At 36.1% G+C, this 24,096-nt stretch overlaps 1 protein-coding gene across 4 annotated transcripts in view; it reads left to right on the plus strand.

Moving 5' to 3' along the window:
• The window catches only part of Ptbp3 (polypyrimidine tract binding protein 3), a gene marked incomplete at its 5' end in the record, with an annotated part of 98,809 nt that extends 77,667 nt beyond the window's left edge, over nt 1–21,142 (plus strand). For 2 of the 4 annotated variants that reach the window (XM_013513256.1, XM_013513257.1), the window contains 7 exon segments: nt 5,953–6,030; nt 7,776–7,915; nt 8,160–8,193; nt 12,351–12,443; nt 13,302–13,518; nt 15,915–15,992; nt 16,117–21,142. In XM_013513256.1, the coding sequence (XP_013368710.1) occupies nt 5,953–6,030; nt 7,776–7,915; nt 8,160–8,193; nt 12,351–12,443; nt 13,302–13,518; nt 15,915–15,992; nt 16,117–16,249 (773 nt within the window). 4 annotated transcript variants of the gene reach the window in all.
• Between the last annotated feature and the right edge of the window lie 2,954 nt (nt 21,143–24,096).

Below are 24,096 nucleotides of genomic sequence, written 5' to 3' on the forward strand. Positions count from 1 at the left end.
TTACAATTTATGTTTAAGGCAGCAAAGTACTGAAGAAATATGGGCAAAAAATTTTGAAGGGATACTTTACAAAATCTTATGTATGAATTATAGTGAATATATGAAAAATGCTCAACATCACTAGTCTCAAATGTACTCAAATGATATTATGTATATTGTCATTATATATCTAATTAGAATAGCTCAAATTAAAAAGACCCTACCCAGTGATACGGATTGCTTTTTACTTCTGTATTCAGTTGGATGCAACGTAAAATAGTATAACCACTTTGGAAAAGAATTTGGTGTTTTCTTAAAAAGTTAAACGTGTAACTACAACATGATGGAACCCTTCCTAAATCTCCAACCCCGGGAAAATAAAAATAGGAGTTCACACAGATACTTCTGTGCAAATGTTCAATGCAGGTTTTCTTGTAATAGTTAAAATCTAGAAAATATTCTATTAACAAATGAATGAAGGGAAATATGGGCTATCTGTGCAATCAGATACTGTTCAGCCATAAAAAGGAATAAACTACTGATAAGAGGAATTACGCTGTACAAATGAAGTGAGACACAAAAGAACACCCTCTTATATGTATATGTATGTGGTTAAATTCAGTTGTGTCAATTTGACTGGCTTGGGAAATGTCAGGGATTAGTAAAGCATACTTCCGAGTGTATCTTGGTGGGTCATGGAGGTGTAGGCTTTCCTCTCTGACGCTCTTCCCCTGCTCGGCTTCCTGGCTGCTGTGGACTAAGCATCTTTTTCCACCCACCCTCCACCGGGGTCTTTCTTAGAGCCAGCCAGCTGTGAACCGAATCCCCTAAAACCATGAGCCAGATTGAGCTCCTTTAAGTTGTGAGTGTAAGTGTGTCTCCACAACAGAAAAGCCAAGTAATACAGCATGATTGTGTATTTTGTATGCATAATAGAAAATGCAAACTACATTAGTGTGACACATCACTGCTTGGGGACAAGATGGAGAGGGAAAGATGCATTGCACAGGAACACAAGAAAATTTGGGAGGGTAGTAGAAGAGCACTTTGGAAGGTTACTATACTGAGCACAGATGGTAATAGTGGATGTCCTGTTCTTATTCTTGACCTTAGAGGAAAAGCTTCCACTTCCCCATTTAATACCACATTGACAGTAGGTTTGTCGTAAATGGCATTTATCAGCTTGAGAGAAAGTCTTTCTGTACCTATTCTTTTTTTTTTAAAATCATGTTTTTTAAATCATTTTTTTCAATCATGGATATTGAGTTTTGTCAAAGGCTTTTTCTGGATCTCTTGAGATGATCCTGTGATTTTTGTCCTTGCTTCGGTTTATGTGATGTGTTACAGTTACTGATTTGTATATTTTGAGCCATCCTTGTATCTTGTGGGATAAAGCCTACGTGGTTGCATCCTGTTTGCAAGTATCTTTTTGAGGATCTTTGCATTCTGTTCATTATAAAGATTTATCTATGTGTAATTTTCTTTTTTTAGTTGAATCCTTGTCTAGTTTTAGAACCAAGGTAATGGTGGCTTCCAGGAATGAAGTTGGCAGTACTCCTTCCCTTTCAGTTTAATTAGACAGTTTGAAGAGTAACTGGCCTTAGGTATGCCCTGGAGTTCTTGTGGACTTCAGTGGTGAATCCTTGGGTCCTGGGCTTTTCTTAGTTGGTAGGGTTTTTTTGTTGTTGGTTCCTGCCTCAATGTCACTCCCTGTTAGTGGATTACTCAGGGGCTTTTATATCTTTTTGGTTCAGTTTTGGTGATTCATACATACCTCGGAGTCTTGCCAGTTGTCTTTCTGTTTTGAGTCTTGCTATGTTGCCTCGGCTGGCCTCAAGCTCTTGGCTCAAGCAATCCTGCCTCATCTTCATGAGGAATGGGAACTGTAGCTGAACACCATCATGCCCAGCTTAGTCTTTCTGTTTAGATGTTTCTTCCCTTTTGAGGCAGGGGCAAGTTTTTCCTTTTATCTGGAGGATTATGAGAATTCTTAGAGGCTTAGGGATCAAGGTGGTATGTTCTTGTAGAAACTGCTTATCTCCAACATTAATGGCTCTCATTAGTGGCTGGGATCATTTCAACATAAACTCATAGATTAATTTGTTTGCTTAGGGTTCTCAAGAGTAAATTTGGGCTGGAAATTTGCATAAGAACTTCCATTTGGTTAGAAATTTTTAGGGAGTTGTATCCCTTCTCTGCTGAACATAAAGGAAACAATCTGAGAGTAGAGAGAGTACATGTGTGAGGTAGGTTGCCTTCGGCTTATACTAATAGATTAGTGTACTGAGGGTGACTTGTTGACTTCTCACCTTAGATTTGCCTCTTGCCTGCTACCACATGAGTGTAAATAAAACAAAGCCAAGATTCACAGGGTTAAGCTTTATGGCCTGCTTATTGTTGTGGTAGGGTTATTTTTTTGGGGGGGGGTTTGTGGTAGTGGTGGTGGTAGTAGTAGGGTTGTTATTTTTGCTTTTTGGCAGTACTGGGAACTGAATCCAGGGTTGCTCCACCACTACCCTACATTCTTAGCCCTTTTTATTTTGAGACATTGTCTCACCCAGTTGCCGGGGCAGGACTTGAACTTAAGATACTCCTGCCTTAGTTTCCCTCAGTAATAGATTTACTGGTATAGCTGCTTATTTATCATCTTGTTCACTCCCATTTTGTACTCTTTCATTGGGCGTTTTTTGTAATAAGATTGGTCTGTGTTACTTAGTCTGCTAGTATATCTGAGAATTACTTGCCCAAGAATGGAAAGATCATATCTATTATTGAATTGACATCTAATAATGTACATATTTATGAGATGCAGTATAATATATTAAAGTGTAATGATCAAATCAGAACAATTGGCATTTCTTTGAGTCAATGAAATTTTTTACTTAATTTTAATTGCATTTGTCAGTGCATACTCTTGCAGTATTTTAAATGGCTCTATGTTTTGTCTAGTAAGCCACCATAATTTATTTAATCTCCAGTGTGGATTTTAACTTGTTTTCTTTGGAATTTTGCTGTTGTAACGTATGCAATAAACTGATTTCATGGGTAAAATGTTAATTTGTTTTTTCTTGACTGCTATCATATTTCAAATTAAAATATCTGTTCTTAGTCATTGACATAAGAGGTATGTGTGTTCTCTTCATAAAATAGAGAAACTAGGCTGTTGTCTAACTAGTTACATTGCAGGTTCTGTTTCTGTGTTTATCTGGAGAATGTAGTTTTATAGAATTATATATGACTCTTTTGTCAGTTGTTAACAAATGTTCTTAATAATCACATCATACTTGGAAACAGGTATTTAGAATTTAACTTTGATATTTGTTTGCAAGTTCTTTTATTTGTCTCTATTAAGTGTTTTGTGATGGTTATCTCAAAAATTTTCCTTATTTCTCTAAACCCTACTCCTACTGTTGTCTCACCCCCTTCCATATCTATCTGTATTTGCCACTTTGCTATGTTTAAAAACTGCTCCCCCCTCCCATAAATCAATTGTTTATGACAATTAGTATTTATTTTTCCCACATGTCTTTCCAAAGCCGAGAATCAGTTATTGCAGGCCTCTCCCGCACGTTTTTTTGGTGTAGGGCTCAGACTGAAGGTGGCATTCTTGTGACAGAATGAGAGTACTGGTATAAACCTATAATGCTTCTTTTTTTTTTTTTTTTTTTTTTAAAGATAAAAGGAGGGAAACATTAACAGACATACAACATTTTACAACATATCACAAGCACAATACAGACAATACAGAGTTACAAACAAAGTGGTAGGGAATTAACAATGGCGGTTGTATTACATATTGATATCTTCAAAGTGGCTTCTCATGAAAACAGATATAGACATGCAATACTGCTTCTTAAAGTTTCTATGGCATATATCATTTCTGTATTTATATCTTGCAGAAATGTGACATAGTCAAACCCAGTGTGTCTTAATAGAAATGTATGCTTGTCCCTCCAAAAGGTGCTGCTGGTCACATAACTGGCCAAAACTGTATGGGTGGGGCAAGTGAATACTTAGCGACAGTAGTATAATCTGCTGGTTTCTCCTTTTGTTTAACTAAACACTTTATGTCCATCTTTTGTGCCTTAAACATAGTTGTTATAAAAATGAATCATTTTACCAGTGGTCTGTATATGTTTAGCAGGACAGAGATTGTTTATTGATTTGTCAGTACTAGAAGAATGCTTAGCTCATAATATGCTTTCTTTTTTTTCATAATATGCTCCTAACATACATTGTTGAGTGGATTTTACTGTCCCTTCTTATTTCATTAGTTATTCTTAGTCAATTTTTTGTTGTTGTTTTTTTTCTGGTACTGGGAATCAAACTCGTGACCTCGTGCTTGCCACGCAGGCGCTGTGCCACTGAGCTAAATCCCCAGCCCCCTAGTCAATTATTTTTGATACCTTCTCTTAATGTCAGTTCTCTGTTCTTTCCTTGCAGTCTCTTCTATTTTCTTGAATTATAAATTAAATTATGTGAAATACTTCAATGAAAAGAATGAAAGCATATGAGCTTTTACCTCCTGAAAAATGTAGCTTATAAATATTCTCATCTCCTGTAAAGAGACCAAACTGTGCAGGCCGTGGTGGTGCACACCTGTAATTCTAAAACTCCAGGAGGTTGAAGCAGGAGGATTGAGAATTTGAGTCCAGCCGTGGCGACTTAGTGAGACTCCATCTCAAAAAAGCTTGTGAAAGGTCTGAGAATGTAGCTGCTCCATGCAAAAGCCCTGGTTTCAATTCCCAGTACCACAAGACTTTTATAATCTCATTGTTTCTCTAAAACATTTATCGTCTTTTTCTTATTCTCTGTGACTTGGATTGAAAGTCCTCTTCCTTTTGCAGGTGCTTGCTAGGTCCTGAGGTACTGTAATTTACTCCTTGTACCCTAAGGATATTATGGATATCCCTCTTCCTTCTGCTGCCTAAGTACACTGATCCCCCAGCTCCATCTTTAGCTTTCTTTCTTTGTTTCTTTTTTAAAACACCTTTTTGGTGAAGCTCATTTGAATGAATTTCACCTCTGTTTCAAGACAGATGTTTACAAATCTGTGTTTGCTTGTAATAGAGTTTGTCCCTTTTATTTCCACTTGCGTTTCCATTTGAGTATTTTACCATCACCTCAAACTTGACAAGGCTCAAACCAAAATCATTATTTTTCTATTAGACCTGACTCCTCCACTAGAACTAACTTCTGTTGTTTTTGTTTTTGTTTTTGTTTTTTGTTTTTTAGTGACAGTTACCAGGTTTCTTAAAGATAAGGCCAGTATTTATTTAGCATCTAAAACACACTAAAGACTCTGCTTTTCAGTTAAATGATGTGTAGCTCTAGCTTTCCCCTAGCATCATAGAAACCTCCAAACTGTCATAATGAATCTTTTTTTTTTTTTTGGTTTTGGTTTTTCTCCGGTACCGGGAACCAAACTCACGACCTTGCGCTTGCCAGGCAGGCGCTTTTGCCGCTGAGCTAAATCCCCAGCCCCTCATAATGAATCTTCTGTGATTCCTTTTTATTCTACTTGCCATACATTTCTGTTTACACCACTAGGTAACCCTCAGGATATAATTCTTATTTTATTGTGTTACCTTTCAAAGACAAGAATTGTATCTCATATATTTGTTTTTATCAGCACAGTACCCAATAGGTACTGTATGATTTAATAAGATTCAATAAATATTTGATAACTTTTCATGTAGGGAAGTACTATCAGGCTTAGGATCTCAGCCTAGTGCAAATATAGTTTACTGCTAAGCTGTGTATTCTTACTCCATGAACACAGTAGAAAGGGATTAGCTTCTGAGGTGGTGAGGCTCTTTTATATTAAGGAGCATGTACTGAAAAAGTATTCATTGTGTAACAGTACTGTTCCTTTTATATATAATGTACTCCCACATAACCATTTTATATTTCTTTGGTAAGCATATTTGTAGAGGGTAATACTTTTGCTCTTTTCTCTTTCTTCCCCACTAGGTGCCCCAGGTATAATATCTTCACCATATGCAGGGGCTGCTGGGTTTGCCCCAGCCATTGGATTTCCTCAAGCTACAGGTGAATCTTTCAAAGTTGAAATTGAAATGATTTCTAAATAAAGCTTTTTATTTTCTAGGTACTTATAAAGTTGAAAAATAAAAATTTTAAGGATTTACAATAGAAGCATCTAGTCATACCAACTATAGAGTGACTTGTACGGTACACAGCTTGCTTATATTAACAAATAATCATCTCTGGCTCCAGTTTGAACTCCAGTAGTTTCCATTATATGTTCCACATCACTTACTTGCCATTGACACACATAACTGTAAGTAGAGTTAAATAAAAAAGAAAGAGTAGTATGAAGGTTAGTGTTAAGTCTTAGTTTTGGGTTTTTAAAAAATACATCTTAATATCTCTGTAAGTGACTATTCTAGATAATCAGTTAAAAACAGTATTAATTTGAAAGTCTTCAAAATTTAATTGGTAGACATATACAAGTAGTAATATGTTTTCCCTCCTTTTAGGTATCTCTCTTTAAACACACTGTATTTATAAGACACAATAATAGATACTTAGAAAGATAAAAAATATGAGTAAAGAGACTCCTGACTTGACTTTGACTTTTAAGGTCTAGAAAATGATACACAAACACAACACACACACACATACACACACACACACACACACAAACACACATGGTCCTATACTGTGCTCTTTGCTGATATATAGCTGACCTGTAGATAGTACCAGCAGTTGCAGGGTTGGGTTGGAAGGGCATGGGAAAGAGGGTCATGTAAAAAGGGCTGGTAGATAGGGATTTCATGGAAAAAGTTTCAGTCTGAGAATGTGGTCTGAACAATTTCCAAAAATTTGACAATCCAGGCTGGGAATATAGCTCAGTGGCATAAGCGCTTGCCTGGCAAACCTGAGGTCATGAGTTCAGTTCCTGGTATCAAAAAAAAATTTGATAATCCAAATAATAATAGTAATGGCTTTCTGAGATTGTCAGGTAGAATAGTCTGAATACATAACATTACCGTTTAGTTAGTTACATGATACATAAGAAAGTGGTCAGACATAAAAAATGTTGAATGTAAAGAATCAGTAAATTAAGAACATAAACTAGAACATAAAACTTTATATAAACTAGAGATTTTACTGTAGGTAATTTAAAACTGAGACACAAATAGTGGAACTTTGGGAAAGTGTGCTTTTAAATATAGTGTCACTATTACGGTATTATAGAACTTCAGTAATTATAGTGTATCTGTGGGAGACCTCTGAAAATTTCTGCTATAAAAGAATATTGAATTCTGTAAATCTTGTTGATCATAATAATATTTACATAGCACTTTACAGGGCTATAAAATCTTTTTCCCATATAGACTGTCATGTAGCACTACCCAGTGCACATGTTTGTGACTTCTGCTAAAAACACATTATCTCATTTTGATAGAAGACAGTATGGAAATTATATCCACTTAATAAAAAGGTGCTAAAGGATATCTATTCAGGATAGAGAGAATACTTGCAGTTGCTAGACCTTCCGAGAAACCTGATAGTTTTTTTGAAAACCAGTGAGTCGTTATTCTGGAAAGTATGGTACGAACAGTAAGAGTGTGTGTGATTGATAATGTCAGCAGATAAGGAAATCTGCCTCCATACTGACTCTGTGAGGCAGAAACTGGCTCTCTGTATCCTTTCTTAGCCTTGACACATTTTCTTCTATGTTTGCTCTGTCTTCATTTTTCTACTTACTCTGTCAAGTGTTAATACCTTCCAGATAACTAGAATATGAACTGCTTTTGATGTTTTAAAAGGTCTCTCAGTCCCAGCTGTTCCTGGAGCCCTTGGTCCGCTTGCACTCACCTCCTCTGCGATCACTGGAAGAATGGCCATTCCCGGGGCAAGTGGTATACCAGGAAATTCTGTTCTGCTTGTCACCAATCTCAACCCTGATGTGAGTTGAGTATTACAGGTAGTCTTTCAGAAGGCATAGCGGTTTCTGATGTAGGGTTGTATTCAAATTAAAATTCTGAAGTTTGTTTTAAGGCTTTTTGTTAAAATTCATTACTAGTATATATAGAAGTATATAAAAGATGTTTCAAACATAGTCTGTTGTTACTGCATTAGAGATAAATTAATTTTAAAAATTTACTTGTTTAGTTCAACGTTTATATTTTGTATTATCTTTTTTCAAACAGCTGATCACACCACATGGACTTTTTATCCTGTTCGGTAAGTTCATTTTTATTATTTTTAATGTTATCTGTATATATGAATTTTAAGCACATGGATTCAGTTAATGATATTTACGGATTACCTCTGTATGCCAAGTAGTGTTTGACACTGGGGATAGACAGGGAATAAAATTTAGTAAGTAATTACAATAAAATTTTATGATAGGAGAAATAAATGTAATGGGAGCATAAAGCAGGAAGTGCTGCTAACCTGAGGGAACCAGTAAAAGTGTTAAGCTGACTTGTAAAAAATGAGGAAGAGTCAGACAGGCAGAATGAGACAGTAAATGTCTTTTCTTCTTCTTTTTTTACAGATATTAGGAAATGAGGGCAAGGGGAATGTGTGAGGCAGACAGATAGATTGATTTCCTAGTACATAGAAGCCCAATGGAGCAACCTCCCTAGCTCCTGTTATTTTTATTTTCAGACAGAATCTTACTAAATTGTTCAGGCTTGGTTTCAGCCTCCCAAGTAGCTGGGATTACAGGCATGCATCAACCACACCCTTCTGGTGATAGTTTTTTTTAAACAGCATTTTTGAAGCATAGTTTACAACCATGTAATTCTCTGTCCAATACCACACCATCACCACAGTACAATTTTAGAACTTTTCCATCACCCCACAGAAGTCCTTCATTACAAAGAAAGAAAGCCCTTATCCTCAGAAACAGTCACTGTAAAAGTTTTAAATATTGGTACATTTAGGGGACCGGGGAGATAGCTCAGTGGCACAAGCACCTGCCTGGCAAGCACAAGGTCCTGAGTTTGATTCCTGGTACAAAAAAAAAAATGATAAATAATGATTTAATTCTTAACAATAAAATGCATTAATAATACATTTTTATATCACTCTCCTAGTCAAAACATGTCTTTCTAAAAATAAATTTCTTGCTCATTTAAAAAACATACTTTTCATATCTTAAAAACAAATACGTGTTTAGTTTTTTTAAAAAGTCTACTTCACCCAGGCATGGTGGCATATGGCTATAATTCCAGCACTCTGGGAGCCTGAGGCAAGAGGATCACAAGTTCTAGCCAAACCTAGGCAATTTAATGAGTCCCCGCCTCAAAAAATAAAAAGGGGTGAGGATGTAGCTCAGTGCAGAGGTACTCGGTTTAATAGCCACTACTACAAGGGCAAAAAAAAACAAAAAAAAAACCCCCAAAAAACCACAATGTCCACTCCAGGAATTTGTCTTTCTGAGAAGAGCAGCAAATTTGTAGTTGTTTTTTTGCTTTAAATTTTAAAATCACTATCACTATTCATCTCTAGATTCATTCCATTAGATGCTTGCCCACAAGATAAGTACTACCCCTCCTTTGTGTGCCTTTATTAATCTTATAAAGATCTCATTTATTTAAGCTAAATATTTCTGCTTCTTAAAGAAAATGGAGGAGCTTAGCATGTTTATGCATACACTTCTATCTCCAAGAGTTCTATCTGTTCTGTCTTCTTACAGATTGATTGTTCCAGGGATTTTTTTGTTTTGTTTTTTTGAGACAGGGATGCGCTATGCAATTCAGGCTGGCCTTGAGCTCACTTAATAGCCCAGGGTGGTTGTGAACTCAACGATCCTCCTGCCTCAGCCTCCCGAGTGTTTCATTTTTAATATTTAGATCTTTGATCCATTTTTATTTTAATTTAGTCCATGGTGAGAGATATGGATCTAGATTTATTCTTCAGCATGTGGAAAGCCAGTTTTTCCAGCACCATTTATTAAAGAGTCAGTCAGTCTTCTGGTGAAGGTGTTTGACCCCTTTGTCAAAGATAAGGTGGCTGAGTGTGCTTAGAATTGTTTCTGTATCTTCTAATCTGTTCCATGGATCCTCAGGTCTGTTTTTTTGTTTGTTTGCCAGTACTGTGCTGTTTTTTTTGTTTTTGTTTTTTTTTTTAATCATGGTAGCTTTGTAGTATAATTTCAAGTCAGGGATTGTGATGCCCCCTGCCTGGCCTTTGCTGCCTAAAATTGCCTTTGCTCTTCTAGGTCTCTTCTGGTTCCAGATGAATTTTAGATCTTTCTCTTAATTCTGTGAGGAATGCTGTTGATATTGGGATTGGGACTGCATTGAATCCATCTAGTAATTTTGGAAGTATGGCCATTTTCACAGTGTTGGTCCTTCCTACCCAAAAACATTACATTTTCTGATACTCTCTTCAATCTCTTTATTCAGAGTAGTGTAGTTTTCAACATAGAGGCCTTTTACTTTATTAGATTGACTCCTAAGTATTTCCTTTTTCCTAATGTGTTTGTGAAGGGTGTAGTTTCCTTAATTTTTCTCTCAGTGAGTTAGTTATATTGGTATTGTCATTTAATTATAAAAATTTGATGTCTTCTTTAATTTCGTCTGTGACCCACTGGTTATTCATGAGGGTGTTATTTAATTTACATGTGTTTATGGAGGTTTTGTGGTTCCTTTTGTCATTAATTTCCAATTTCATTGCACTGTGGTCTGATAATATCCATGGGGTAATTTCAGCTTCTTCGCATTTACTTAAGCATGTTCTGTGAATATGTGGTCTGTTTTGGAGAATATCCCATGTGCAACTGAGAGTGTGTATTCTGATGCATACGTCTACTTAGTCCATTTGTTCAGAGGTTTGATTCAGGTTTGATATTTCTTTGTTGACTTTTTGTCTGGTTGATCTGTCTGTGACAATGGAGTATTAAGGGTCCCCTATCACAATTGTATTAATGCTTATTTGACTTTTCCTGTCCATTAATACTTGTTTTATGTAGTTGGATGCACTGGTATTTGGTGGATATATATTTATTATTGTTACCTCTTCATCTTAGAGTGTTCCCTTAACAAGTACGTAGTGATCTTTGTCTTTCTTGGTCAGTCTTGCCTTGAAATCCACTTTGTCTACAAATAGAATAACTATCCCAGCCTTTTTTCAAGTTCCGATCACGTGAAGTATTGTTTCCCATCCTTTGACTTTCAGTCTGTGAATTTCTTTTTGAGTTAAATGTGTTTCTTGTATACAGCATATTGTTGGATCTTGTTTCTTGATCTATTCTGCCAGTCTGTTTCTTCGATGGGTGAATTGAGATATTTACATTGATGATTATAACTGATAAGTAATGACTTGTCCTTGTCATGTTATTTTCCTGTTGTTGGTTCTCTTCCTTTTTCCTCTGTTTAGTTGCTTGCCTTTCCTGGTAGATTCTATTAGTATTCATGTAATTGTATTCTTTTTTTTTTTTTTTTTTTTTTTTTTTTTTTTTTTTTTTTTTTTTTTTTTTTTGGTTTTTCTCCGGTACCGGGAACCGAACTCACGACCTTGCGCTTGCCAGGCAGGCGCTTTTGCCGCTGAGCTAAATCCCCAGCCCATGTAATTGTATTCTTACTTTATCACCTTCTAAAATATCTTGAAGGTTCTATAGTCTTTTTCTTACTGCATTACAAAGGATGATAGTGAGACCTTAGTATTAGTGATAACGTAAACTGCCATGAGGAGAAAAATGAGAAAATACATCCTACCTGTAACTCTATCTGCTGACTTAGAATTTAAATGTAATTTTTTCATGCTGGCTATGTAAACAGATAAGTATTAGATAAGAGCTTTGTTTTCTTTCCACACTCTGGTGAATCATTTCACCTGTATTGTAGGATGGGTGACCCACTTCGCAGAGCTGCTGATATAGAAAAATTGAGTATAATGAGATATTTAGGAGGCTGTTTTGATAATCTTTACATGAAATGGTAGTGATTACTATGATAGTGCTGAGGATAGAGAGAAGTGGAGAAATGTGAGATACATTTAGGTTATGGAATCAGTGGATGCTGATAATGGATTTGATACAGGAGTTAAAGAAAAAGGAAATTCAAAGGTGACTCTCAGGTGTTTGACCGGAGTAACTATGTATATGATGGTGTCATTTATCCACAGAATTAGTCAACACTTGAAGTGGAGAAAAATAGGAGGAAGTGAATCAGTTTGGGACTCAATAACATTGAAATGTTTATGGGAAATTCAAGTGAAGAACTGAGTAGATAGATAGATCTGGAACTGGGAAGAGTATGTATTGAAATTGTCACGGGATAATACATAGTATGAGAAAAGAAACATTTAGGTATGTAGTAAAATCAATTAAACACGATAAAATCAGGCATTAAATACAGTGTTTTGTTTTTTTTGTGTGTCTTAACTAGGAGTGTATGGTGATGTACATCGAGTGAAGATAATGTTTAATAAAAAGGAAAATGCCTTGGTTCAGATGGCAGATGCAAATCAAGCCCAGCTAGGTACTAATGATTAATGGTGATGATGAAAACCTGTTCTGTTTGTATGTGAATTTTCCTTCAAAATTAACAAATGTGTTTTTTAGAACAATACAATTTTATAAGAGTACTTCCTGTGGTTAAGTCTTTATTATTTGCATCTGCTTATAGTTTAAGATTTAAAGATATTCATTACTCTTTGTCTGAAGTCCATTTACTACTTGAACAATATTCTTAATATTTATAGGTTTCACTGTAAGGTCATCTAAGGTTACTAAGTTTTAACTAAAAGACATGACTTGTTTCATTTAGTTCTAAGCCAGTAGTTCCAGAAATTTAGAAGTTTGAGCAGACTTTCTAGTGGTGGTTCAAGAAGGTGTAGTTCCATAGCCTCACTTTTAAAGTGGTTATTAAAATATTATTATTCAGTTTTTGGTGGTTTTTTTTTTGTTGTTGTTGTTTTTTATTTTTTGTTACCGGGAATAGAACTCAGGACCTTGCACTTTCTAGGCAGGCACTTGTGCCACCGAGCTATATCCCCAGCCCTATTCAGATTTCTTGAAAAAATGATTTGACTAAGATAAAGCTAATATAGTAAAACACGATTTCATGAGTACTTGTTACGTTCTAGGCACTCTGGAACTTCCTAGCACTCTCCTTGGAAGGTAGTTATTTTTTGTTTGGTTATTTTTGTTTTTTAATTATTTCACTACAATAAAATGAAGTAACTTAATTCATTCCCCTAAGAGTTTTTGAATTCAAATCCCTTTTAACACTCAAGCTGGCTTAATTTTAAAGGATTCAGTGAAAATAATTTCTGGTAAGTTAGGCAGGTATTACTGAGAATCCATCTTGATACTTAAACTTATTTTCGTCCTGTAGCAATGAACCATCTAAGTGGTCAGAGACTTTATGGAAAAGTGCTCCGTGCTACACTGTCCAAACACCAGACTGTTCAGCTTCCTCGAGAGGGGCAGGAAGACCAAGGTCTGACGAAGGATTTCAGCAATAGTCCTTTGCATCGCTTTAAAAAGCCTGGCTCTAAAAACTTCCAGAATATTTTTCCACCATCAGCCACACTGCATCTTTCCAACATTCCGTATGTACCTAATAAGTTACTCGCTTAGGTTACTAGTAATCAATAATTTGTGGTTTGGGAAAGGTAAATGCTCTGAAACTGCTCTAATTTGACAGTTGTCTTGGTCACCACTTTCTTAATATAGTTTATTTGGCATCATGCCTTAAGGAGATTCTGTCTGTAGTCTTCAGAGTGAAAGATCAGTATTTTCTAATTTTCTAAAATAACTAACTGCCTATCAGTTATGCAAGTTCATAAGAATAAAGTTTGCAGAAATACTACATTGGTATATAGTTGTTCATTTCTTGGTAGAAGTAATGACTCGTATGTAACTAATATGGTAAAAATCAAATAACTTCTGTATGTAAGAGTTCGGTGCTGGATATGGTAGCACATGGTTGTAATTCCAGTGCTCCGGAATATCTGTTAATAATCTTTGGGTAACGTCACAGTTTCATCTTATTGATGGGACAGAGACTCAGGGTAAGTAATTACTCAGAGCGATAAACCAGGTCAGGGAGGAGTAGAACATGGCCTTAGGGCACTTACCCAGCTCTGCTTCTGGGCCCCTGTGAGCAGCTTTGCTCCCTCAGTCCCTTCTGTGATGGGTCCGTCTTGAAGCCAGCTGATCCTGGACTAAAACCTTGAATGCCACGAACCAAATTAAACATCTCCTCTTTAAAAAGAAAAAATGCTCAGGGTCATTTCACATGCCTGTGATCCCAACACTCAGGAGACTGATTCAGGAGGATTGCCGTGAGTTGAAGGTCAGCCTGGGCTACACAACAAGACCCTATCTCAAAAAAACAAAACAAAACAAAAAACAGCAAGAATGTGGGCTCAGATTTGCCTTTCTACAAGCCAATGATCATTCTACACTGTCCTTGCTAGTCAGTTTGAGAAGATGAGGAGTCTGTTTTTTTATCAGTTAACTCTCCTCTTTATAGGCCACTATATAATATTTGCTGCCCTATTAACATATCGCCCAAAAATATAACAGCTTAACAAAGATAGTAAATATTCATTATCTAATACTGTTACTGTGAGTCAGGAGTCCAGGGGTGAGTGGGTTTGGCTGAAATCTCTCAAATGGTTGCAGTCAAAATGCTAGGAGAGCCGGCTGCGGTGGCGCACACCTGTAATCCCAGCACTTAGGAGGCTGAGGCAGGAGGATCGTTTGGAGTTCGAGGCCAGCCTGGGCTACAAAGTGAGCTCAAAGCCAGCCTGAACTGCATAGCGAGACCCTGTCTCAAAAAGACAAAAATAAAATAAAATAAAAAATGCTAGGAGAGGGGATCTGGTGGTATAGGTCAGTGATAGATCATGTGCTTAACCTGCACGAGGCCTTTGGTTCATTTACCAGGCTCCCAAAATATAAAAAAAGGCTGTAGGCAGGAGTAGAGCCATCTGAAGGAACATACCATGATTTTTTTTGCTGTCCTAAGAGTTAGAGAGTATGTATACTATTTCTGTATTCACTATAAGATGGGACTATTTTTGTCTTTTTGAGACAGGGTCTCTACGCACTTCAGGCTGGCCTTGAGCTTACTTTGTAGCCCAGGCTAGACAAAAACTTGGAAGGATCGTTCTGCCTCAGCCTCCCGTGTGCTGGGATTACAAGCGTGTGCCACCACGCCTGGCTAACATGGGAGTATTGAAGCATGTGACTGTTAGAGGCACAAGTAATTGGGGACCATCTCAGAACCTGGCTACCATATATCCACATTAAGTATTACTCTGAGGGGGCTGGGGATTTAGCTCAGCGGCAAAAGCGCCTGCCTGGCAGGCGCAAAGTCGTGAGTTCGGTTCCTGGTACCGGAGAAAAACCAAAAAAAAAAAAAAAAAAGTATTACTCTGAAAGTAATTGAAAATGTAGAACTCCAGACTATAACAGATAAATCAGAACTAGAGAAGTAGCTTTGGAAGTACTAATTAATTATTGAGTCAGTTTTATAATAATCACTTTACAAGAACACATACAGAAAAAATCTTTCGACCTTTTTATATTTGTCACTATCTTTAGCCAAAATTGAAATAGGCCCAATGTGATAGCAGACGCTTATAATCCCAGCTGCTCAGGAGGAGGCTGAGGCAAGAGGACCACAAGTTCAAGAGAAGGCTTGGAAATTTACCAAGGCCCTGTCTCAAAATAAAAATGGCTGAAGATCCAGCTCAGTGTTGAGAGTACCCCTGGGTTCATGGTCTGGTTCCTTAAAATTAAGGCAGAATTCTGTTGTTTGAGGACATTTGTGTGTCTTAAGAATCTTTCTGGACATTTCCAAATCATGTCTTTGTTACATGGCTCAGTAGTTCTGTTCAAATACAAAATACTCTAGAGATTTGATGGTGACTCAAGTTAATCTTTGCTTCCTTTGAGAATTGGGGCTAATGTAATTGATGCTCTGATGTTTTCACAGCCCTTCTGTTACAATGGATGATCTGAAGAACCTTTTTACGGAGGCTGGGTGTTCAGTGAAGGCTTTTAAATTCTTTCAGTAAGTCCTTGCTTTCAAGAGACGCATTAACATTATTTAACGTGTTTTGTAAATGAAATCTTCTGGTGGAAGGAGGAAATTTGGAAACAAAATTAATTCTAAATACTTTTTATGCTGTTTTCAGGAAAGATCGCAAAATGGCACTCATTCAGTTAGGATCTGTGGAAGAAGCAATCCAGGCACTCATTGAACTTCATAATCATGATCTTGGAGAAAATCACCACCTCAGAGTTTCCTTCTCAAAATCTACTATCTGACTTTTCTGTGAATTTTTCTCCTAAAACTGGACCATAATTTCAGTAAAACCTTCAGACATAGACTGAAGCAACTCAAGACCAACTCTGCCTCTTTCACAAAAATAACTCTGAATTTGATATTCAAGTATATTAAAAACGTGGAATAGTCTTTTTCTTTTGTTTCTCCCCCTGACAATACCTGACCAGAAGTTTATTTCTCTTTCTACCATGGTTTCTATGAAAGTGTACCTGCAGGAAAAATGTGTTTTTGATTATTTAATTCCCCACATTAAATTTGATTTCAAGAGGACAGACTTTATTTTAGTTTGGGTTCAAATCAGCCTTATATGACATTTCTAAACTCCTTTGTACTTTGAGAGATTTAACCATATGGACTTTTTAAATTACTGGATGTAAGTAATTTAAATCACTTACAAACAAGTTTTTAACTTTTAAGATTCAGAAGTTTGACCCCAGTGGGAAATTATGTTCACTTTTAAATTATGTCAAATATTTGCCATACATGGATGGTTGTTAGACATAAACACACGAGTTCAATTGCAGGCAGATTTATAAACATGCATGTTTTCTTTCTATGATTTCCTTTTTAACTCTGTGACACTCCTTTGAATAATGCATCATCTTTTTAAAAGACTGTTTGGTACAATGAAGTGTCTCAACTGTGCCCAGGGAAATTAAGTTAAATCCAACTAGGATATATTAAGATGTCAGAACAACCAATAATCTTGTTAGAAAAATCATGTCTTAAATCTCAAAATGACACTTTTTGTTGAGTAATATAAATATAATAATGGAAAATTTGGAAAAAGTAATCCTACTTATAAACTACTTTTTTATAATTGTTTTCAGAAAAAAGTTTACAGTCTTATGGAAAATATTCAGGTCTATCATATGGTTTGACAGATTTTTTAAAAGTTATTTTTGGTAAGGTCTTCTTTTAGAAAAAAAAATCTCAAGGGTTTTTTGTACCACTGTAATCTCTAATACTTATCCAGAATTACTGTGTATTTACTTAATTTCTTATTATGTGCCTTATTATGTGCTTAAGATACAATAGGTTAGAGTTTTATCTAAATATCTTGAAAGCTATATTGTGGGCTTGGTGAGCGTTTTGTTTTCTCTTTCTCTGTTTTGGTAAGAATTTAAAAATTTTTTTTCATTGCAATTTTAAGTGATTTTCAATAAGTAATAGTTTTTATTCCAATCTGTGGTGCTTTGGTGCAGAGATGGGGTAGGGAAGGGTGAAAGTTCGGAGAGTACTCAGTGCGCGCTGGTGGCCCTCTGCATCGTGACTGGTGGCAGTTGTTGCCAGTTATCACACACCAATTTGGGGCTGTAGAATGCAATCTCAGTTTCTGGATCTTGTCTAATCTTTATTGCCCATCAGAATTTGTCTCAGGATTACTTGGTTCTTCTCAGTACTCAAGTGAGAGCTTGTTTTTCTTTGTTAATGTAACTTACCGAGTGCTCACACATGTAGGAGTATGAGAAGGTGGATTATTTTTTATGCTCAGTTCCTTCTTCTGTTTTGGGCTGAATGTAAGAGTGAACTTTAGTGTTGCTTCCGTGATTGTACAATGTAAAATTATTTTTAACAAGAAATTGTTTTTGTTAATTACTCCTCCAGTGCTTGATCAGATTTTTAAGCTGAACTTATTGAAGGGATCAATTTTATCCACCCCTTTTACATTTTTTGTATTTTTTAAGTGGCTCATCTCAACTTTGAAAAGAATATCTCAGTCTTTCTGCTGTATTCCAACCATTAATTTGAACATAGGGAGGTTTTTTAATCCAAGAAATTTTGCAAAAAATAAGAGATACAAAATCAGAATTCACTCAACACTGAGCAACAGTTAATTGGTAGAATAGGAAAGATGACACTGAGACCTTTCAAATGGATCAGCTTAGTGCTGGCTGAATAGATAGGCATAATCACTTACCTCGTTGGGATTTATTTCCCTCCACTTTTGAAATACATTTTACCGACACAATAAGTAGTGAAAGGGGAAAAAAATTTCAGAAACCTCCCCAAATTTACTCTTTATTTCCTTCTACACAGGCACTGTTATAATTTTCAGTAGTGTGTTAAATTGGATTACTTCATTTGCTTTGAGTTGGGAATTACTGTGTAATTTATTAATTCATGATTCTCATAACATCCAGCATAAGTGTAGCAAAAGTTACTGATAGCAGAAGGTAAATCATAATAGTGTTGAATGTAATTTTGAAGTAGGAGATGGCCTTTAAATCTGAGAGAACATTTGAATCCTTTTCAGGGATTTGTGTAGATAATGTGTGTGTGTGCGTGTGTGTGTGTGTTTGCGCTTGTGTGTGTATATAGATAAGTGTATATACATACATGCGTCCTTCTAATGTTGTATATACATATGCACATTACATACATTTTAATTTATTGACAAAGAATAACCAAATTAAGATTTGGAAAAGTGGGATATTCTTGTTTTTAAAGAGCATGTTTGAAGCCATCAGATTGTGTCTGAAATTAGCTGTAGCACATGGATGTTGTCCATATTGAGCTCTTTACTGTTTGAATTATAGAGGTCTATGATATTTGTGTTGGCATAGTTTTTGTAAAAAGATTTAAACATATCAGGGTGGTGGAAAAACTAGATCTGTGTATTTTTATTTTGGCATGCATTTACTCAATATCTGCTAAACATTGGTTTATTTTTGCTGTTGATCTGCCATAGAATCCTATTTTTAAGTTTATGTACTTTATTTTAAGGAATATTGGCGTAGCACTTTTTGAGGTATCTTGACTTTTACACAAAGTATATATATTCAGGACTTTTAAAAATAGCAGTACACATTTAATAATAGCAGTCTATGCCAAAATGTTTTGAGATTTGAATAACTTGGGTAGTAGTAAAATGTGTTTCATGTAAGATACAAATAGCAAAATGATATATTACCTTAATTGATAATTTACTGGAGAGTATCAGAATTACCCTGTAGCTCCTCCAGAATGCCATAAATTATTTAAAGGCTAAATATTATCATCAGTTAATTGTAAGAATGTTTGAACTTAGTTTTTAGAGCCACAGTTTCTGCCTGCCTGGTTCCTTAGGAGACCAGGCTTTCTTTGGGTCCATCTACATGCTCATCCTAGGTTCTGCTTTCCTTGAAGAAGTAGCTCTTATTGTCTCTTTGTTCAGTCTTATAGAAACGTTTTAGAGACTCCTTGTCATCAGAGCACTATGTTTGTATTTGAATAAATTGTTAGGAAGTTTCTTTTCTGTTCTCATTAAATATTTTCGGACAAAAACGCTACAAGACTCGATAGTATGTGTCTTTTTGGGCCAGATGAGTCACTTTAAAATCCTGTTCAGCAAACTATCAGTGTCTTAGAACACCTAATGTGTACTGCTATTTTTAAACCCAAAAGAGACAGCAACTATACGTAAAGCATTTTTGTTAGCCTTTCCTTTGTCTCAATCTGTTACTAATGAGAAGAAAACTGCCAGACCTAAAATATTCTACTTTTGTGCTAAAACAAGTACAATTTAGATTGTATAAAATTTTGAAGTATAACTCAGCTGTTTTTCAAAAGAATTGTGTTGTTATCTACAAGACTACTTACAGTCTTTTTTCAGAGCAAATTGTAACAGCTAGTTGTGAATAGTTTAAAAAGTAGGAAATTACTAAAATCCTAATTTGGGGGTTTTTATAAAAAAACAAAACAAAACAGGACCAAAGTTTATGTGCCTTCTTCAATAGTCTTAATTGACCTTTTCTTCCTATTTGAGACTGAAGTAGTATCAGTATTCTGGTTTTCAGGAAGTATATACTACGTAGTTTTAAGAGAATGTTACCCCATAAACTAGTCATACAAGCAAATAATTGTAACTCTGTAAATGCATTCTCAGTTACACTTTTGCCTTTATCACGTAATATTCATTAGAGAGCATACTCTGGTTCAAGAACAGAACTGCTCTAAATCTTTCTGGCTGTCACCTTAGTTTTTTCAATCTGAGGTATGTGTTCCAGAGAACAGGGATATTTGTCTGGTCCAGTGACCTTGGTGATAATAGTGATGATTGAAAGCTGCTTAAGGCAAGCTTAACACTGGCAATAGATTTTTTTGTTACTTTTCACTTGTTGGATTTATAGAGTAGTTGTAATAACAAATATTTAAATAGCTATTTTGTGGTGTCATTTAAAAAAATCGTACTCTGGCCTTTTTCCCATTTCCATTCATTGTTATTCGAACCTTTTAAAGTTCATCCCACATCTGGAAAGTACTAATTGTAAAGACTGTTGACCAGGCAGAATTTTACATCAAAATGTCACCTCATTGCTCTGACCAAAGACTGACTCTTCTGGTTTTAACTCCTCCCAGGCATTTTCCCCAAGCTCCTTTCTGAAAGACCCAGTGCAAAGCGGCCTTTACTTTCTATTTCCTATTGGTGAATAGACTACTTAGAGAAAGTGGGAGTTTAAACATGAACAGAATGGATTAAGATGACAAGAGTTTGATGGGCATTTTCAGTACTGTATTCAGAAAAAAATAAATAGCACAGCTAGGAGCCTGTGACATTGTCTTGTGTTTTACGTGGTCTGTTCATAAAATTCCCTTTTTCAGTTTGTAAGAATGTTCATCTAACAGAAGAAAATGCTGTAAATATTTGTAACAACTTTTTTTTTAACCAGGCCAAAAAAGAAAAAAAAAAAAAAGGTTTTTGGGAACAAGTTAACATATAAAGTGGTTTTATATAAAACATCAATTGTCTTGTATATTTTGATAAGCAGCAGTACCAGCTTTCATTTGTAATACGGTTTGTGGCATTGGAAGAAAAGGATTCTGTGATCGTTAAAGTGAATTATGTTATAAATGCAAAGAGAAGATAAAATATTAAAAGCATATTTTCTAAATGCGTAGTGCATGGTTAATTCAAGCTTCTGTACACTACAGTATATTCCATTTTCCTTCAGTTTGTATATTTGCTATTACTTGATATCTCTGATCTCTTTTCCTAACCGTATAGCATTGTAGCATGCCTTTTAATAAATGTCATAACATCTGTACTCTCTTAAATTTTTCTGTGTTCTTATATGTACTTTGGGTTTTCCTTGTCTTGCCTGTAATTCTAATGATGTCATATTTTCTCTTTTCTATAGTAGTCTTTCTGTTTGTCATAAAGAAACACATACTCAACTTTAAAAACAACTACTGCTCTTTTAATTCAGATATAATTCTTACTTTGAGGAGCAAAGTGCTTTTCTAATCTTTTTATAATGTACTTTTTGGGTCATTCTCCCTTTGTTATAAATGCGTGTTAGTATGTTAGTCCTTCTCCTCCTCCTTCTCCCCCTGCCCCATGCCAAATTAGAGTTGCAACACTATTTCCAGTTTGGTTCAATTTTTGGCTTGGCTATAGCATTGGTATAAACACATTGTAAGACGTGTGTGGTCTCAAACTTTTTGTCCTTTGTAGTTAAAGGTTAACATAGCTACCAACTGTCTACCTATTGCTTTTCCTCAGAAAAATGTTTTAGTTTGATTCTTTAAAGAATTGCTAATTGCAGGAGTCTAAGTGGCTTGCATGCTTTTTTCTTTCTTTTCCTTTTCTTTCCTTCCCTTCTTTCCTTAATTCATTTTTTTCTCCCTCTTCGAATCTCCCTCTTCCCCCACCCCCCCTCTCCTCTCTCCTGTCTCTTCTTGTCTTGTTGCTGGCTAAGTAGCCAAGGCTGGCCTTGAACTCAGGATTGTCCTGCCCCATTCAGCTTCCCAAGTGTTAGGGTTGCAGGCATGTGCCATCACATCCATCACAGTCATACTTATTTAAATCTTTTGCTCCAGGATCTCTTAAAAATAGAAGTTTAATAGAATGACAGTGTTAGGTAGTCATTACTGGTCTTTACTGCCATAGATGTAAAATCTCTTAACTCCTTAAAGGTCACTAGGCAGGCAACTAGTACTTTTTTTTTTTTTAAAGACAGGGTCTAAGTTTCCCAGGCTGTTTCAATCTACAATCCCTTTACCTCAGTGTACCAGAGTATTGGGATAACAGGTGTGCAGCACCACGCCCAGCTACTGGTCCTTCAGCATAAGAGGTGTATTTATTAGAAAAAGGTAAAACTGTATGGCCAAATAAGGCTTTTATGTGTAATTTGATTAACTGAGAAGTGTTCATTTACACAGCAGAGAACTTGTAATCATCACTAAGTGTCATGTACCTTTGAACGTAAAGGGACCTAAGAGATCATCTTGTTCCATTTTAAGTTGCTTGTGGAGTCTACACCAGAACTCAAATCCTTGTGACTTTATTTAAGCTGTGCTCTGTGTCACACCCAACTGTCACAGTTCTGGACTACCAAGTGCTGCTGACATTTGATTTGAAGGTCTTCAAGATACTAGAGTACTTAGGTATTCTGAAAACTGCCATATCAGCATAAAGGCATTGAGTACACCGTGGGAGCACTACCCTGAAGGGTAAAATGCCTGTCTACGTCTGTAGAACTTGAATTTATAACGGTCACATAAATTTAAGGAAATCAAGTTTTAAAAAATATTTCTCATAGTGCTAGAGGCTAGAAATCCAAGATAAAGGAGTGAGTAGTATTGATTTCTTCCAGTGCCTCTTTTTGGTTCATAGATCTTTCCCTGTACCTTCTCATGGTCTTCCTCATGGTCTTTGCTGTGTTTGTGTCTGTGTCCTAATCTCTTCCTATAAGGACAGCAGTAATAATGAGGTTAGGGCCCACTCATATGAGCGATTTTTACCTAAATTGCCTCTTTTAAATACCTAGTCTCCAGTACAGTCAAATTCTAAGTTACTGGGGGAGACACTTAAACATATGAATTGGGATGGGAAGGGCACACCATTCACCCCATGCCCCTGTTTTATAGAAGTTATTCCATTTACCAAATACTGTCTGACTGTGCCGACAGTTGAGCTGGGTGCTGGGAATACTAGAGTTAAGGAAATGGTGATTTACCTTTTAGGAATGTAATGTACAAGAAATGTCAGCTTATATCCGTAAGTCAAATAACTGAACTACTGCCTTCAGTCGGGGACCCCCAAACGTGGGCCATGAAGTCTCTATTAATACAAATAGCTGAAACTAACCTACAATTAGTTATTACATAGGAGTACATCCCTATAATAGATAACTCTTTACTCTTAGAGATAAGCTGTTTCAGAGCCGGGTGTGGTGGCACATGCCTGTAATCCCAGCACTCGGGAGGCTGGAGATAGGAGGGTCATTGGGAGTTCTTTGAGACCAGCCTGGGCTACAAAGGGAACTCAAGGCCAGCCTGAACTGCATAGCGAGACCCTGTCTCAAAAAGACCAAAAAAAAAAAAAAAAAAGCAATGATACTAAGATGCCATTACTTGAAGAGGGAAATGTGCTGTGCACAATTTTTTTCTTCTTTTTTTTTCTCTTTTTCTTTTTTTCTCTTTTTTCAAAGAAAAAAATTGTAGTACTAGAGATTGAACCAAGGTTGCTTGGGTGCTAGGCAAGTACTCTATCACTGAGTTACATCCCTAGCCCACAGCCCAATTTTTGATGTCCAGCATTTGTTGATAAGTGAGCTGAGCTGGGTTAGGTATTGTTAGGAGTGTTAAAACCACTTTGTTTACGACTTACATAATTTTTCTACATCATTGCTTTTTAAAATTTCCTGTTGTCACAAGTTTTAGTGGAAAATTGTCACTATTAAAAAATTTTAGGCCTGGCATGGTGGCACATGCCTGTAATCCCAGCACTCAGGAGGCTGAGGCAGGAGGAGTTGCAAGTTCGAGACCAGCCTGGGCAACAAAGTGAGCTCAAGGCCAGACTGAACTGCATAGCAAGACCCTGTCTCAAAAAGGCAAAAAAAAA

This window comes from Chinchilla lanigera, unplaced genomic scaffold (assembly GCF_000276665.1).
Source record: "Chinchilla lanigera isolate Chin_1 unplaced genomic scaffold, ChiLan1.0 scaffold00018, whole genome shotgun sequence".
Lineage (NCBI taxonomy): Eukaryota > Metazoa > Chordata > Mammalia > Rodentia > Chinchillidae > Chinchilla > Chinchilla lanigera.